Source organism: Grammomys surdaster, unplaced genomic scaffold (assembly GCF_004785775.1).
Source record: "Grammomys surdaster isolate TR1022 unplaced genomic scaffold, NIH_TR_1.0 272, whole genome shotgun sequence".
NCBI lineage: Eukaryota > Metazoa > Chordata > Mammalia > Rodentia > Muridae > Grammomys > Grammomys surdaster.
This window is the reverse complement of record NW_021604713.1, coordinates 849,712-868,201: the sequence shown is the minus strand read 5'-3', so window position 1 is coordinate 868,201 and position 18,490 is coordinate 849,712. Positions and strand designations below refer to the sequence as shown.

The 18,490-nt window shown below is 48.5% G+C and overlaps 1 protein-coding gene and 1 pseudogene across 2 annotated transcripts in view; both read right to left on the bottom strand.

The window, feature by feature from the left end:
* Positions 1-637: 637 nt before the first annotated feature.
* The window catches only part of Mapk4 (mitogen-activated protein kinase 4), a 47,312-nt gene continuing 29,459 nt past the window's right edge, over positions 638-18,490 (bottom strand). The window contains exons 2-6 of one of the 2 annotated variants that reach the window (XM_028776754.1): positions 9,682-9,826; positions 7,577-7,738; positions 5,816-6,021; positions 4,686-4,693; positions 2,520-3,216 (exon numbers count right to left, since the gene is read on the bottom strand). In XM_028776754.1, the coding sequence (XP_028632587.1) occupies positions 2,520-3,216; positions 4,686-4,693; positions 5,816-6,021; positions 7,577-7,738; positions 9,682-9,826 (1,218 nt within the window). Of the gene's footprint in view, positions 3,217-4,685; positions 4,694-5,815; positions 6,022-7,576; positions 7,739-9,681; positions 9,827-18,490 lie in introns of both variants that reach the window. The other variant, XM_028776753.1, reaches the window with a different exon arrangement.
* On the bottom strand, positions 12,425-12,757 carry LOC114628828 (annotated as a pseudogene).

Below are 18,490 nucleotides of genomic sequence, written 5' to 3'. Positions count from 1 at the left end.
TCCTCCTCCTCCTCCTTCTCCCCCCCTCTGCCTCTACTATCCTTTTAACTTCCCTCCCAATGCCCTGAATAAACTCTATTCTATACTATACCAGTGTGTGGCTGGTCCCTCAGGGGAAGAAGATGCCTCAGCATGGGCCTGCTGAGACATTCCCGTCCCCCATACCTCACCACACACGCCCACAGAACATATTCTTTCTCTTTTTATAAACACATCTTTGGTGATGTGACTCAGAGTTTAGACAGAATGCTAACAACAGGTATGAGAATAGTCAGCTTCAGATGGGAGCCAGCTCAGGTCCCTGTGAGGGGTGTGGCTCAGGTGGCTATTTGGGACAGGCTTGTTCTCTGCAATCTCATGATGTTGAGACCTTCTATGACAATAAGGACCAGCCCTGATCGAAGATGTGGAGTTGACACCAAGATTGTAGAAATCTACAAGACAAACACCAGGGCTCAGCAGCTAATTCTGATCACACATGTGGACATCCTCTCCTTTCAGAGCTCCCCTCCCCACCCGGAACCCCATATTCACTCCTTCAAACACTGGTCTTCATGGTGCAGGGAGAAGCCAGCAAGGCCCTTGAGATTCAACCATGGTGACAGATGCCAATTAATGCGACAATTGCCGACGGATGTATGTTCCAATAAAACTTTATTTGGCTCATCCTGATCAAGTTTAATAATATTTGACAGATTCTTTTAAGAACATGAATAATTATAACACTTCTCCATGAACTCACGCGCGGTCAGTCAGCAGCATGTCCCTTTACTCAAAAAGTAAAGCTTCCCTCTGAGGACAAATGGCGCATAAGGAGTGGTCTGCATTGCATTTTCTTAAAGAAAAAAGAAAGAAAAGAATAAAACCTAAACACTTTATATTTACATATTTTCCACTTAAAAACCGGCCAGCATGATTAATTGTTTTAAAATATATGTTTCTGATGCATTGTTGGTTTCAATATACAAATCCTAGTTGGCTAGATTTAAGGTGCTGCGATGTGAGAATGAACACAACCCAAGGAGATCTCTCAACAGACCAGCTAGACCTCTTGTGGGTATCTTTGGGATGTCGGCAGGGGGAGTGGTTGGAGAGGGGGAAGGGAGAGGATAGATACCGGTGGCAGAGTGTTCAGGGACAGACTGAGGACTGTTGGTATTCCCCACAACCCACTGCTCTATTCTTTTTCTGTAGAGGGCTTTGGACTGACTCTAAGTTTGTCTTAACCTAAGCTACCAGGGTGTGATTATTTTTGAATCCTTTTCTTTGTCTTGGGTTCTCCATTTTGATAGCTGACTCTTTAGGACACTTGAGGTTGGACCCCCTTTTTAAACTCCTAGTTTATTTATCTTTCTGGGTCTCTTGCCCTAGGGTTGCTAGCTCTCAGGCCATTCCTTTAGGGTCCACTCTTGGCTAGGACCAAATGGATGCTTGTGACCGTGGGCGACACTAATGAAGGATGACGGGTCTGCTGTGGAATCTTCCCTCCTAACTCATTTGTTTTTATGGAAAGCACCTTATTGCTTTTCCTACAAATGAGCAATTTGTGCCAAGAACATTTGGTCCCAAAATAGGCTTGGAGAGGAGCTGTGTGTACGTGAGTGAGGTGGGTGGGATGCTGGGGGCTGGACAAGAGGGATTCTTGCAATTGCTGTCTTCAAACTCACCCATGTGTGATATCCACTGGGGAACGAGTCAGGAAAGTGCATAGGTCATGCAGGAGGAGGCTGGAGGCACAGGCCTGGGAGATGGCTACATTTACCCACAGCCTCCAAACTGCTCTGATATGAAGCAATAACTTCAGACTGAGCTGGGTTGGGTAAACACAGGGAAGTGGCAGGTGAGGACATTTAAGCACTTGAGAGTCATAGACATACGTCTGGTGACTAGGAGAAAGAAATTGGTTCTGTTTCCAGATTCAGAAATCAGGAACCATTGTTCTAAATTAAACGGACGGATGGGACAGATGTTAAGGGAAAGCGAGAAGCACTTAGGACCAAGTTTTCTGACCAAAAAGCCAGAGTGACCCCAGCAGAGGAAGACATTATACTGTGGTCAGACACTGGTCCAGGGCAGGAGCTTGGGACACAGGTTTTACCCTGACAGGATTAGGCTTGTGGTCCTAATGGCTTCTCTGGGCCCAAATGTCCATTTGAGACTAGGTAGGCCACATGGCTTGGAAACTGTCTGTAAGCTGTTTCTGATCCCTCGACCCTCGTAGGGCTGTAGACTGCTGTCCCAGATCCCTTTCTTCCCTTGCACACTTTCAACAGGCCTTCCTTTCGATGAGAAACTGACAGCTCCCAGCCAGGCTCTGTTCAAACCTGCTCCCAGAGGTTAAAGGCTAGTTATTAAGGCAGTTTAAGAAATGGACATTCTTCTTGCTCCCCGGATCCGCGTGTGTTCTGGTAACCCCAGTGCAGCAGTGAGAGGCCGAAGGAGTGCGAGGGGAGCAAGGAAGTGGTCCAGCTTTCTGGGCAGAGTGTTGCTCCGGGAGTTCTCCCACACCCCTTCTGTGCTCACCACCTTTCTTTGGAGAAGGCCTCTGTCTGTACGAGGTCGCCAGGGTGCTCGGAGATACATGCACCATTCAGGTCGCCCAGTTTGTTTTCCGGTAGGTCCTCAGGTTTGGTGCAGAGCTTTAGAGCACGCGAGATGAACACATCTAAGTCGAACTGGGGACTGGCACCCCCATCGACGGGTGTTGGATGTCCTGGGGGTGAGGCAGAGAGACGAGGCTCTGGGGCATCAGGGGGAGGACTGGCACGCTCAGGGCCACTTTGTGTGCTCTTGACCCACTGCGCAATCTCCAGAAAGAGACTTGCTGGCTCATCCTCACGTGACACCGAGTCTGCTGCTACTGCTGCCCTGGGGGGTGCGCTGGCTGCCTGCTTCCAGTGAGACAGGTCCAGGATGAGCTTGGGTTCTGAGTAGTGGTGGGGCTTGTTATCACGCCACAGCAGCTTGTCCAGGTAGGACGGAGACCCCACTTTGTAGTCGCAGGACCGGCCATAGTCGGCCTCAAAGGCACGCTCCATGGACGAGTGTGACTGCTCCAGGAAGCGCTCGGAGCTGCTCTGTGAGTCCTTGCGTGGGTCCACCTGAACATCCTCCGCCAGCGGTGTAGAGCCTGCGCGTGGGTCGCGCTGCACCTCGCTCGCGTCCTGGCACCGGTCAGGCCGCCATTCCAGATCTGACGACAGGCTCACAGGATACCTGCAAGCGTGCAAGAGAAGGCATGAAGATGTTAGGCACACCCAGGACAAATGGGGAGCCACATTGCCTAATGCCCGTCCTGTACTCACAAGTCCGCTCATTATTCCTCTTAGTCCCTAAAGGGCAGGCACTCTCATCCCTCCAAGTTGAAGTGTGATGGCCCAGGTGAAAGTGAGCTCTAGGGGCCCAGCTAGGGGGACTGATCTGAGAGTTCATAGTCTTTAATAGTCAGTCAACAGCTTTCTCGGACGCTCACTGTGCGCAGGCATTAGGTGACGGACTTGTGAAGAAAACAACAAAATGGTTTTCCCTATGGAACTTTCTAATTGGCTCACCTATATAACTCATATAATAACACGGGGTCTGGTTAAACTGGGGCTCTGGACCCTGCTGCTCTGCAGGGGGCCTGGGATTCTGCATGTCTAAAAGGCTCCCTGTTGCTGCTGCTGATCCTTGGACTTGGACTTTGAGTGGGAAGGCCAGGTGCTTCCTAAAACTACCTCAGATTTGAATCACACAAGAGGATTAAAAAATAAGTACCAGGTATCCCTTGCTGCCCACTACCAATATTCTGGTTCAGTAGGTCTAGATGGCCCTGTCTGGGCATGCTTATGAGACTCCTCCCAGGGATTCTAAGTTGTAGCCAAAGCTGATAACCTCTGCCATGATGGATCTGGATAGGTGCCTTGTAGCACCTTGCCTCCAAGCAGAGCAGATGGGGGCTGCAGAAAGATCACAGACATCATCAAGGGAGGCCAACGATCCTTGGAATTCTGCCCTCTACTGACTGCCCTGTAGCCAAGGAGACTGAAATCAGATCGCTATGAGCAAACGGAGGGCAGATGGGCAGGCAGGTGGCTGGCTGTCAGCTCTGGCTGAAACCCTTTCTTATGCCAGGTACTTCAGTCAGGAGCACAGACAAGGTGGCAGCTCCTGGCCAGCTGCTCCCTGAGCCAGAGGGCTGGTGCTCACACAGGACAATTGACTAGCCAAGGCCAGGCAGCTGCAGCCCATAGGCTATGGGGTACTCTGGCTCTGGCTGGAGAGATAGGAGAACGGCTTGAACTGCCCACTGCCAAGGGACACCACTGATGTAGGCGTTGCTCTCAGAGTTCAGCAGTGCCCTTTCCCAGGATGTCCTTAAAATTGCAGGGGTTTCTAGGAAGAAGAGCTGGGACCCACTAGCATTTGTCTGTCATACCCCAAGTGCTGGCCATACGTTATCTACTACCTTTGCAAAAATTCTGAGAGGACTTAGTTTGACCACCACAGACTTAAAGATGAGAATATTAGCATGCCACAATGGTGACTATCACTGCATCAGGGACTTGGACCTTACCACCCCTGTCCTTTGTGCAGGTGTGATGGGGAAGCCCAGAAACAGGAGTGTCTGGCTTGGTACTACCCTGAACTAACTAGCAGTGACCTCGGGTACCCTGCTACAGTCTTCCCTGGTGACAGTCCAACACTGTGAGCCCTGAATTCTGTGCCATGGGAGAGGGGCGGGCACAAGTCTAAGAACTAGTCTCGGATAGCCTCAGCATGAGGCAGGCAGAAGAACCTATTAATCTCCATTCGCTGACAACAAGAAGCTAGCAAACCTGCTCCAAATAACGGTGCCCTGCCCCCTCTTTGCACCCCCTCAATTTTGAAACCTATCATCTGTCAAATGACTAAAAAAGAGAAATTGCCTATCTGTCACTTATGTAACAAGCTGTCACAGTCCCGTGGCAGTGGGGTTCCCAGTTGGCCCCATCGGAGCTGATGCAGCTAAGAACTCCCCCCCCCCACTCTTTCTAAACCAAGCGGTACTGGTGCTGCCTCCAGACATTAGCAGATGGTGGTGCCCCAGTGCCTGATCTGAGAAAGCCAGGACAGGAGAGGATCTATGAGATCAGTACTATTCCTGCAGCAGTGGTTTAAAAATCTACATTTCTCCAATACTGACACTTGTCAAGGAGCCTGAAGCCAGGTGAAGCTGAACACTGAAGCTTTTAAGTGTGGGACAGGGATACAGTTTGGGGATGGCCTACATGGGTTTGCTGTGTAACATGATGCCGATGTCTTAACCTCTCTATGCTGTAACTTTCTTTTGGACAATAACAATGACACAGCCTCCTTCAAGGACACCCACAGGAGGTGTGAATGATGTGTGAAATGAGAAATGTTTCACGACAGGGAATTGCGTACTTTTTTCTTGCTTTGCGTTGTCATAGTCGGCCTTCCAAGGGCAAAATCATGACTGAAAATGTTGTTCAGTGGCAGAGTGGTTGCCTAGCATACTCTAGGAAAAAGATTTCAGCCTGTTCATGAAATACTACAGCAGGCACTCACTAACACTTGTCCCTGTGTGCCCCAGTGTTCATTGGTCTTAGGGTATCAAGGACAGCTGGGGGTATTGTTCTGCAGAATGGAAGTCCCTGACTCACCTAGCAGCTTAGTTACTGGGAATGTTTAGGGACAGGAGAAAGGCAGGGAATTAATCTTGGAGACATGCCCAATGCAATATACAAAAGGAGGACAGGGGTCATGGAGGGTCAATGGCCAAAGGGAAATGAGAAAACGGGGGATCATGACTCGGGACACCAGCCCTGGACACGCACCTGTCCCAGTTGGAGAGCTGGCTCTGACTGGCAGCCATCAGTACGATGTCATCGATCTCGTCTTCAATGCGGAAGGGGTGTTGTGATGTGGGCTCATCCTCGGGGCATGAATACGGGCTCATGTAAGGATGCTGTAGCCCCATCTCAGCTGTTAAACGGTCCATGGGGTTAAAGGTCAGGATCTTCTCCAGAAAGTCAATGGCTGTAGGGAGTAAAGGCCATAAAGGTCACATGCTGTTCCTGTCATGCTGAGAAGAGAAGGGTTCTCAGTGTGGTGACAGTCCCTGGTGCCTGTGACTTTGTGTTTTTAAGAAGTGGTTTCTTGAATTTGCAATTGAACTCAATAGGGCTGCAGATGGATAAGGTGACTTGCTGAGGGTCTCACTGCTGGGCAGAGGAACTTGAGGCCACAGCCTGCCTTACACCAGTCTGCTCCAAACACAGGGATTTGGGACTGGTAAGGGTGATTCTCAGACACAGATGTTCTGTTCCACTGGGATCCTCCTGGAGACAGCAGGGACAAGCTCACAGAAGTGGGGCTCAGGGTATTCAAACGTATTCCTCTTGACTGGGTTGCAGACTTCTGGAGGAGGGGTAAGAGCCCATGGGAGAAAGCCCTGATGGGAAAGATGAGTGTAGAGGTGTATGGAGGGAGAGGGAGGGGTAGAGGATGCTCATGCCACACCTCCGGTGTGAGGACAGACTTCTTTCTACAATATGTCATCCCTGGAATTCTCACAAAGACAGGTGACTTAATCAATACTCAGAAACACTGAGTACTTAGTTGGCGGTGCCCTCCCGTGCTTGGCAGTCACCCACCAGTGACTAGATGCAGGGGACTCTGGGTGGCAGGCACCTAGGAAAGGAAAGGCCAGGAGCCTGGTCACAACAGTGGTCATTCCTGGCTCACGAAGTGAGCAGCTTTGCTCTCTCATGTCCTCTCTGCCATGATGTCCTGATTCCCACAGACTCATACACAAGGGGGCTCGGTGACAGAAACTCAGAAACTGTGAGCGAAAATGAACCTTTTTTCCTTTATGTCTCTCATGTACTTTGTCCCAGTCAGGGATAGCCGGCCATACATGCTCTGAGGCACTACCACACCTACTTCACAGTTAGAGAAGCTGTTCTGCTGTCCCAGTCAGGGAAAGCCAGCCATACATGCTCTGAGGTACTACCACACCTACTTCACAGTTAGAGAAACTGTTCTGCTCAAGTTAACACTTCTAGTCATTGAGACCTGGGAGCCAAGCATTGGCCTATCTCTGAGGCTGAGAACGGCACAGTCTCTGAACTGCATCAAGCCTCCCGGGGAGTGGAGACAGCAAGGGAGGCAGGCAGGCAGTAGAATATGCCATGCATCCCTCTGGGACTGCGTCAAGGGGCTTCCATGTGGCCAAAACCTGTACTCTTGAAAGCATAGGTTGACTATCCCCTTATCCAAGTTGTTTGCCTCTTGAATCTTCTTTTAAATTTCAGATATCTTCTAATCTTTAAAATATCTATACATTCCTTACTGGTTTTGAACTCCTAGTCCCCAAATCTAAACACCTAAGTGTTCTAAGTCTTGAAACATTTTTGAGCTTGTAGCCAGGAGAAACACCCAATTGCCAGGGTTGCTTGATGTCTGAATCCTAGACATCATTCTGTTCTTTGGATGGAGGATGGAGGACCACCTGCCTTTGCCCCTGCCCCTGCCTGACATTAAAGCCAGAGCCCAGCCTCCTGGGATGAGGCCCCAGGGCAAGCTCGGGTACCTTCACTGTTGACATCCGGGAGCAGCTTGCGCAGCGGCCTCTTCACCTCCCAGGAGCTGCTGACGAAGGACGGCATCACCCTGAGAAGCTCCTCCTTGTCTTCCTCCCGGACCACAGGGATGGTCTCTAGGATGAGTTGCATCTGCTCCAGCTCGTGAGCCCCTGGGAAGGCAAGTGCTGCATGGGTAAGTTGCTTCCCTGGACCATTGTATACGGGGATGCTCCAGAGCAGCCCCAGCTGACTAGAGAGAACAACCAGAGGGCAGCAGGCAGCACTAGGCTCAGAACTGAGGGACTTGGGGGTCTAATATTCACTCCACCACTAATTTGCTATGCGTTCACTGCAGAAGGCTGCTGTTTCTGGGCTTGGCTTTGCTAAATGTATAGTTTAGTTGAACATGAAATGTCCTTCAGGGACTCATGTATTTGAACACTTGGACCCCAGCGGGTTTGTGCTGCACTGTGAGACTGTGTGTGGACTTTTGTGGTATTGGGCTGACATGGGCCAAATGGGGAAGACCTTGTGGTCAATAGCCCTGGTTCTGGCTTCAGTTCTGTGCTTCCTGTGCACCACTGAGATGTGAACCAGCTCACACTGAGATGTGTGCAAAACATTTCCCACTGTCACTGGACAGGCCACTTCATCCACCAAGCCCTCCCTGTCGTGAGGGATTATGTTATGCCAACATAAACTTCGCTTCCATAAGATGTTTCTGTCAAGTATCTTGTCACAGTCACGAGGACAGTAACTCATCCAGGCTAGTATCTAGTTCTGTCTGGGGTTTGTCTATTCCGCTAGCATGTGGCATCTCTGCAGCAGGTATCTCATGTGGACTGAGTCAGCTGGTGCCGAGGGCATGGGAGCAGCCAGGCAGTGGCTTTGCACGCTCTCCACCAGGCGGGAGAAGGAAACGGTTATAAGGCTAGGATGAGCCTTCTCTGAGCGTTTCCACAGAGGAGCCCATTCAGAAAACTCCCAGGAGCAAGAAAACGGAATAATGTTTGAGTTTGGAAGGCCTTTTGAGCTCATTCACTTTGTGGGCACGGGGCGGAAGGTGGGTTCTGCCAGCTCTGAAGGAGAAGCAGTAGCATAGGATAGAACCAAGCATTCATGCATTCATTCACTCATTCATTCCGTGCATTAAACTAACATGGCCCTCTCTCTCTGCAGCTTGAAGGAATGCAGCCAGTGGAACGGTAACTGACATCTCTGAAGCTGTGTCAAAGTTAAGCCTTTAGGTTGTTTATATCGGGAACTTTGTCACAGCAGTGCAAAATGACAGAGATGAGTGACAGGGACAAGGAGAAACTGGAGACGTGTAAGTGGAGACAGCACATACTCCTGCAGGCAAGGGGCAAGAACAACATAGGGATGAAGTGCCCTGGGAGAGCCAACAGGGACCGATGGCTGCCTGGGCAGCGCCATAATGGAGGAAGGGGCTTCAGTGGGAGTTGATAGATTAGGAAAGCAGTGGGCTACTTAGTGGGGCTGCAGGACAGGGAACCCATGATCAGAGAGGGAGGAGAAAGAGCCTGAAAATACTGAGCGGGTGTTTTTAGCACTTAATCTGAAGGTGTTGGAGAATTAGTGTGATTTAGTTCACTTGAGCTGCTATAACAAAACACCTTAGACTGAACGGCTTATAAACAACAAACAGTTATTTCTTGAAGCTTTGGAGGCTGAGAACTCCCAGATCATGGCATTGGCAGATTCAGTGGCTAGTGAAGGGCTTGCTTCTCATAAAGGGTGCATTCCTGCGATAGCCTCACATGGTGTAAGGGGTGAGACAACTCAGGAGTACTAGTTCCACAGAGCATTTTCCATGAGTCCCATTTTTTAATAGTACCACACTGAGGTAGTGGCTTCAGACCATAGCAAAATGGCCAGTAGACTGCAAAAGTCCTGTGCTTGAAGGCTAATTTGGCTTTTATAGTATTTTTGTATGAAATACAATACTACAAAGTATGATGTCTACAAGTATCATAAAACATAAAGAAAAAAGACATTTAAGCAAAAGATTAGCATGTTTTGGGCTTGGTGGGTGTTTTGTATGTAGTTTGAACAACACTGGGAAGGGAGCATGTGGCCTTGGCTAGCAACTTACCAGCAAAGAGCATTTTCCCAGTGAGCATTTCTGCTAGGATGCAGCCAGCTGCCCACATATCGATGGCTTTTGTGTAGTTGTTCGGAGACAGGAGCAGTCGTGGAGAGCGGTACCACTTTGTCACCAACCCTTCTGACAGATAACCCTAAAAGATAAAGTCCCTTGTGTTATCAGCCAGAGATGTTCAGATGCTGTCCCTCCCATCCCCCTTGGTTTTTCCTTCCAGAGAGGATTGGAGCTCCTCTCAGTATCCTGTCTGTCTTTGTTCCTTTTATCTTGATAATAGGTGTGGGGACCTTATGAGGTCCTGGGATTCTTCTTTGTGGGAAGGAGAGATCCAGGGTATTAATATTTTGGAAGCAATGTTTTTCCGCACCCCTTGATATATAACCAAGTCTGCCCATGTTGGTTAATGGGAGCCATGTTCATTGCTGCCATCAGTCGCCATTATAAAACACTGGAACTGTATTCAATGGCTGACTCTGAGTAGCAGCCTTAGACTTGAAGTTGAGTCAGTGCCATTTATACTGATGATGGGAATTAACACTGCCCCGAATCCAGGCCCCTGCTGAGAACAAGAACCTTCTTAACAGAATCAGGCAAACGATGCACCTACCAAAGCAGCCCTGAGCCACAGAGCAGCTAGGGCTTCTCTAGGTCCAGGGGATGCTGGAGATTCTACAGAGTTTTGAGGGATAGATGTTTTGGCTAATATGAGTCACTGTATTATGATACATAGCCTGGGATGGGATTGGTCCTAACTGCACCTGCTGATGATTTTTATGTGCAGACAGGGAAATATATTCAGGCAACACAGAAGTTGTCTTCTGTGTAACTCAGAAACTGGGCCTGAAAGTGAAGCCAGAACTGTCTATGTGGATTTTTCGGAATAGTTCATCACTGATGGAAAAGCACAAACCCTTTTGTGGGTAAAGGTTAAAACCAAGGGGTCTTTAAAATTCAACCTGTAGATGTGTTTTCTTGACTTCTGTGAATGACTACCAAATGAACCAACCCAAAGAGAGGTCATGGGAACCTGGATTGACAGCTGACTGGTCAGAAGTTCCAGAGTCTGGGACTTGGTACTGGTGTCTAAAGTGGGGACATTCTGGTGGCACTGAGCCCTTTGTGTGGGATCTGATGTTATCTCCAGCTAGACAGCATCCAGATTAAACTGACTTCTGAGGACATTAAACTGGTTAGTTTTGTGTCAACCTAACACAGGCTAGAATCATTTCAGAGATAGGAGCCTTAATTAAAAAAAAAAAATGCCTCCATAATATTGGGCTGTAGAAGTCTGTAGAACATTTTCTTAATTAGTGATTGATGTGGGAGGGTCCAGCCCATTGTGGGTGGTGCCTTCCTTGGACTGGCAGTTCTGGGTTCTATAAGAAAGAAGGGAGAGCCAGCCATGGGGAGCAAGCCAGTAAGCAGCACTCCTCCAGGCCTCAGCATTAGCCACTGCCTCCAAGTTCCTGCCCTATTTGAGTTCTTGTCGGGACTTTCTTTGATGATGAATTGTGGAAGTGTAAGACAGATTAACCCTTTCCTCTCCAAGTTCCTTTTGGTCCTGGTGTTTCATCACAGCAACAGAAACCCGGACTAGAATAGACACCTAGCTGGTGGCCCCGGGAGAACTATTTACTTGCTGGCTCCCTATTCACACGCCTTGGAGTCACACAAGTGATCTTTTGGGAGTAGATAAGAGGGTGAATTGAGCGGGACTTCATTTTCCTCTGCCTCAGGATACACCTTAGCTAAAAATGACTAAAACATGGCCAGTCCTGGCCTCCATGTCTAACTTGAAGTGTTAGAGGCTGCCCTCCCCCCACACCCCTATCTCACATCCATTGGACGGATGTCCTCAGGTGTGTGTGTGTGTGTCTACCTGGCTAACACACTTGAGAGAGTCACCCCACTCCTTCCCTAAGAGCACTGGATGACGCATCTCTCATGGAGAGCAGCTCTGGCTCATTCTATAGCTGCTCCTGCCTGGCCTGGCCTGGCGTCCATCTCATTGAAAGCATGACTAAATACTATGCAGGACTGACAAGAGGGATAAGGGGAGTGCTGCCCTGCTTGTGTGGCCTGAGCCTCTACAATAGGAGACAGTTCTGCCAGACTCATTGCTCCTTGTCTTCGACACACTCGACTTCAGGGTTAGTTCCAATTCCTACTTTCAAAGACAGGTAGAGAGGGCTATATAGGTTGATAGTTTTTGTTTTGCCTTAATCCAAAAAGGATTAGTGAATGTAATTATTATAGCAGTTACATTTTTTTATAAGTCAGGTTTACTGAGATATGACTTTCATACAGTACAATTTATCCAGTCAGTGTATGGTTCTATGAGGTATTTTCTCTTAATTTTTCTTTATGTGCATGGGTGTTTTGTCTGTGTGTATGTAGGAGCACCTGGTTTGTGAGGTGTCCTCAGAGTCCAGAGGATCCCCTGGAACTAGAGTTACAGAGGGTTGTGAGCCAGCGTGTGGTGCTGGGAATTGAACCTGAGTCCTCTGGAAGGGCAGCCAGTGATCTTAATGGATGAGCCATTTCTCCAGCCTTTGCTTCTGTGAGTTTTGTCAAGGGCAGCTCTACCATCCTAATTTCAGCATTTCACAATCTCCAGCACTCCACCACACTTTCATCTGGCCGTTTCTAGCTCCAAGCCCTGGCCACCGTTGCTTTCTGTTCTCCTGGGTTTTTGTAATTTTTTTCTATTTTTATTTATTTACTCTGCATTAGTTTAAATCCGGGATGGGTACAGCATCACACGGATTCTGTGTCCAACGGCCTTTGCAGGAAGGTTGCTTTGGAATTTGGCATGAACCACGCCACTGTTTCCATGGGCCCGAGTTACCTTCCCCCAGATCACTCTGGTTTTGTTTGGTTTGCCTCCAGGAGTCACTGTATTGTTTTTTGCTTTGTACACATAAGCACATCTCTTGCCTAAGTAGAACTCGGTTTCATCTCGGGCATAAACATCTTCAATTTTAAGAAGAGCCGTGTGCTCTCTTTGGTTTTGGAGACCTTGCTTGTAGCCAACAAAAGTGGCCTTGTACCACAGCCTTCCAGACATACTTGCTTTTACAAGTCCTGTTCCCAGCAGGCCTCCACAGGCTCCAAGATGGCAGAAAGAGTGTAATTTTTTAAAAAATAATTTATTTATTTATTTATTTATTGACAAAGTCTCCTTTTTTTATTTTTTCAAAGAAACAAATATTTTATTTGTATGTTCATAACTATTGTTTGCATGTGTATTTATGTGCACCAAGCGAGTGCCTGTTGCCCATGGAAACCAGAAGGTGGCATCAAACCCTCCCAGAGCTGGAGTTCTAGACAGTTGTGAGCCGCCATGAGGGTGTTGAGAACCAAATCTACATTCCCTTAACCACCGAACCATCTCCCCAGCTCCAGCCTCAAACTCCTGATGTTCCTGCTCCTGTGTGCTGAGCTGACAAGCATGCGCGGCATACTCAACCTTCTCCTGGCTTTACTTCAAATACAATACCATATAAGTGGAACCAGTTTGTAGCCTTTAGCCTGACTCTTGTCACTCAGAGCAGGACATCAGAGAATTACCCTTGCTGTGTGTACAGTGGATTCCTGTGATTCTAAAAAAACCCACAGAGACAAGCTAATGTGTTTGTAGCAGTTCTTTACTTGGTTTTGTTCTCTTGCCAGAGGGTGAAGTCAGAAAACTAAAGCGCAGTATCCATTGGGGAGGTGGCTAAGGAGTTTCCACTGACAAGTCAATAAGTAGTCTTGTATGGAATAGAATGTTCTAGAAGCAATCTACCTCATTGTAGAGTCTAGAGCTGGAGAACAGTGAGGACACAGGGCTTCCTTCTCAAACCCTTTCTCATTTGCAGGACAGGATTACTCATAGGCCACAACCAGTATTGAACCAGTTTTCGACAATAGCTAAGATAGTTTTTTACCTTTCAATAAAACCAACAACCTTCTGGACTAGTGACAACCAAGCTATTTCCTTTTGGATGCTGGTCACCCAAAGTCTTTACAGAAAAAGATACACGGGGGTATATTCAGAAGCTCCTGGGCATTAGGGGGCTTGAGGAGTTCCTATGTCTTCTGCTAAGCCCTGTAACAAGATGGGATCAAACAGGGCCTAAGGGGTAGATACTGGGGTCAGGGAATCCTGCCTGGATAAACCCTAGAGAGCTGATTGGTGGAAGCCTGGGGGGGCCTATTGACACCACACTGGTGATCTGAATCCAAAAGAAGAGTCTGTGGAGAGGCTGGCGTGATATTCAGAACTTTCTATAGAAAAAAAAATCCATCAAATATCTTGACATGGGATTTTATAGGCAAGGCTCATAGATCAGTGAGAGGGAGGTCCTCTACCCTGTGGCCCCATCTGTATGAAGCCTCCTCAGCTCTGAGTTTTTTTCTTGGACAGCATGTGTGCACTGTCACGATGGCTAAAGGGGTTAAGATAGGCACATGCATAGTATACCAAAGGGCACTCCCTGCAGGCAAGGGTCCCAGGCTGGGACCAGGTTGCGATGATGAGACTGTGTAGCATCACTGCTCTGAGAAGACAGGAAGCCCACACCCAGGTGGGTCTCCCTGAAGTCTTCAGTGCACAGAAGGCAGGGCTGGGGATGCTCTTTCATGTGGTCTCATCTGCTGCTATCCCACCCTTCAGTGGGCAAGAAGGACTCTGGAGACATGATAGGCTAGCAGGGGTGATAGCTGGACAGAGTGCATGCTTCTGCAGCTCTTCCCACCAGGCCATTTGCTGGCTTTTTGCGTGTGTAGAACCCATAGAAGGTTTTGCTTTTAACAGCTTCAAACTGTTTAAGAAATAGTCTAGCAGCAGCTGCTCTATACAGAGTTTAATTGTGGCCCTAGTCGATCTAGACAGAAGGTATAATTGATGCTCTGAGTGTTCCCTTCCCCCGGGGAGCAGGGGGCAGCCTTCCCTGTGCCTGTGCAGGGACTCAGAATAGCCTGGATTCATAATGCTCTAGAAGCATGGGCTGGCACTGGTCCAGCAAGCTACACCAGGCACCAGGTCCCTCCATGTCTCCCCTGCCCTAGCCTAACAAATTCTTTAATGATGAGATGGCCACTAATCCCTTACAGGTGTGTGTAGGACTACCTTCCCCATGAATAAAACTTCAGCCACCTCCACTGTGTGTATTTGTGTGTGTGCATGTGCGCTTGTGCCTGTGTGTATACTTTTGTGTATGTGTGTGTGCACATGTAGTGTGTCTGTGCATTTGTGTATGTGTGTGTGCACACACATGTAGATGGGGAATGTGGGGAAAAATTAGAGGGCCACAGCGGTGGGGTCTGGGGAGGCTTCCACGCTGCGGCTGGCCCCACATGCTGGAGGAGGTCTAAGGTTCCAGCGGCCTGGAGGCTTTGGCCGTGGCAGGCCCCAATGACACGAGGAAGTCCTTGGTTCCAAAAGGGTTTATTGTCATGGCAGATGGTAGATGGATCTGGAAGTATGCCCCCCAAAACTCAGGGCAGTCCTGAGTTATATAGGGAGGGAGAAAGGGGGAGGATCTGGGGAGGATCTGGGGAGGCATGCTTAATTTGCTCTGCCCTCTGGCCTTCATTAGTATGTAAATCCCTAGGGCCAGAGGCCTCTAGTCACACCCTCTACCTGTGCACTTTGGGAGGGGCCCTCTGGCCTTCATTAGTATGTAAATCCCTAGGGCCTGAGGCCTATAGTCTGGCCTACTTGACTGAACAATGTAATTCTATGGAGACTAGACTGCTTTTCAGGACCCTGGGTTCTTGGGGCATGCTGAACTCCTGCTGGTTCTCACCTAGAGTCTCAGGGTTCTAGGCGACTGCCCAGCCATGACCCAGAATACCCTTATGCAGTCCCACAGGGGAATAGGGTAGGGAGGGTTGTTTTCCTATCCTGAGTGGATGTTGAATGTGACCACTGATCCCAGGTCAGGATGTAAGGGGCTCTAATAGCTTCTGTTTCTCAGTTAGAAGTTTCCAGAATGTATCCTGGGAACTGAACATGGATCAGATCCCAGCGGAGGATATAGACAGCATCATGTAGTGAGAATGGTGAATGTCAGTATGAAAAGAAGGATGACCAGGAAATAACCATGGTTAATACCGATTTTGGATGTATGCTGTGTCCAGCCCCTTAGGTCAAAAATCCTCCTCCAGTGTGAGTGTATGTGTGCCTGTGCGTGTGTGTGTGTGTGTGTGTGTGTGCGTGTGTGTGTGTGTAAGCCAGCAGTTGACGCCAGGTGTCTTTTTCTCTTGTTTTCTATTGTGCTTTTTGAGACAGGGTTTTTCAGTGAACCAAAAATTCACCATCTGTGCTAGGCCATCTGGTTAGTGAGACCTTGGGATCTGCCTGTCTGCCCTACAGCACTGGGCTAACAGCTGTATACCACTATACCTGGGTTTGTTTTTTTCTCCCCACATGAGTTCTGGGCATCTGAAGTCAGGTCTTAACACTTGTCCAGCAAGCAGTTTATCCACTCAGTCATCTCCCCAGCCCCTCTGAACCCCAGCTTTTGGACATGATTCTTCCTGGAGGTGAAAGAGCCTGGCCAGGTCCCACCTGATTGGCACTATACACAGGCAAACTGCTCTGGAGACACGTGCACCAAGGACAGAGGTACAGAGAGGAGTAAAGCTGCACTCCAAGAGGGTAGCAGGCCAGAGAGAGCCCTGAATATGCTTCCTCGGTAGGGTAGGAACACATGTGTTCCTGTGTGTGTGTGTGTGTGTGTGTGTGTGTAGTGTTAAATCCTAGCTGTACCACTTGCAGCCTGTGTGACCTATCTCTTCTGTGCCTGTTTCCTTGCATAGAGAGAAGCATGACTTTCATCCTCAGGGCACAAATGAGCTGTGGCAGATATGGGTGTGGAGTAGATGCTAAGATCCTTGCCAGGCTTGGGGTCACAGGAACCATCCTGTGGGTGGGCTGATGAATTTAAATGCCTGGGACAAAGGTATGGTGAGACGGGTACTCAGCCTACAGGACATGGAGGGGTGGCACGAGAGCCACAGTTGCACATAGCAAGGTTGCTGTCTGAGAGCTAACAGCTCTCCAGTTCCTTCGGCTCCTGTTCTGCTCTATAGGGATCAGCTCACCCTAGCCTGCCAACAGCCATTTGAGATAGGGGCTCAAGGTATAGGAAGGACACAGGCACAGAAAAGATAAGTCACCCAGGCTGCAAGTGGTGCAGCTAGGATTTAACCCCAGCTTGTAACCTGAAGAGGGGCTTTAGTACCTCTTACATAAGACTACAAGGGCTGTCCGTATTGGCACTGGGCTAATGAGACAGGCAGAGAATCCAGGCACAGAATGGACAGCCACATGAAGATGTGTGCCAATACTGTGCTTTCAGTGGATGTCCTAAAGTACGGCTTCTGGGACTCTGGGGGCAAACCCAAATCACTCGGAGATCTTGATGATTAAATTTAGATTCTATTTCTCAGGTTCACAAGCCGATTCTGATGCCTCCTGCCTTTGAGAGGAGCCCTCTTTTGGGCCAGAAGCTCTCTTGATATTTTCTCTTTAAAACAAGGTAAACTGTACATGTACATGTGCACGTGTGTACTTGCATGCATGTTAGTATGTATATACGTGTGTGTGAACATGTGTGTGTGTGAACATGTGTGTGTGTATGTATGTTTGTGTGTGTGTGTGAGGGGGGGGGCAACTGGGGCGTCAGTTCTTTCCTTCCACCATGTGGGTTTCAGAGACTGAGCTCAGAAAATTTGCACAGAGAGACTCACGAATCCATCCTGCTGCCTCCTCTCCCCAACCCTGCTTCCTTTAAGTGTGTGTGTGTGTGTGTGTGTGTATGTGTTTAATATCTGTAGACAAGTCATACATGTATATATTTTGCTCATCTTACCCCCGTTCCCTTCTCACCTCTCTTACTCCTTCTTCCTAACTTTCCTTCCTATTTATTTATTTATTTTGATGAACCAGTGTTTTTACTGGAGTATGAACAAGTTACTAATGGTCACACCACTGAAGAAAATGTCTCTCCCCTCTCAGCAACTGTTAACTAGAAACACAAGGCCTGCTTCTCTATCCGTAAAAGAACGTTGAGACGCCCTCTCTTGAGCATCATATGTAGATAACCACACCTGTGGTGAGCTCATGCGTGCCAAGCCCACGCCGCATGCAGAAGTCAGCAGCACTTCACAGCTCTCCTCCTCACCTGCTGGCTCTTACAGTCTTTTGTAATGTTCCCTTAGTGCTGGAGGTAATAGATCAACTAGCATCTAAATGTTAGTTGTAGATCAATGAAACATCTAAATGTTTCACTTAGATAAACTTTTATTGAGCTATAATACCCTGGTCTGTCTAGGAACTGGTGACTGACCTTGCTTACAGACTAGGGAGAGTTCCCCAACTCAGCAGCAGACTGACCTATTTCAGAATTAATTCTCAGTTGTGGGTACTCATCAAATGAGTAGGGGTGAGGTAGAGGGTGGGAGGACCTGTATCTGCCTCTGTCGCCTGCTGTCGGATTCCCTTCTTCTGCCTGGTTCTTAGTGGGAAAGAATGTGCTTAGGGCTGCTGGGACTGGATATCCCAGGGTGGGGTGGTACCCAAGGAAGGCATCCTCTTCTCTGAGAAGAAGGGGAGGAGGTAGTGGGGGAAGGGATTTGTGAGGGTGGGACTGAGAAGAGAGGCGGGAGGGGGCTTAGATCAGAATGTAAAGTAAATAAATAAAAAAATGAAGGAGAAGAAGAAGGAGAAGGAGGAGGAGGAGGAGGAGGAGGAGGAGGAGAAGAAGAAGAAGAAGAAGAAGAAGAAGAAGAAGAAGAAGAAGAAGAAGAA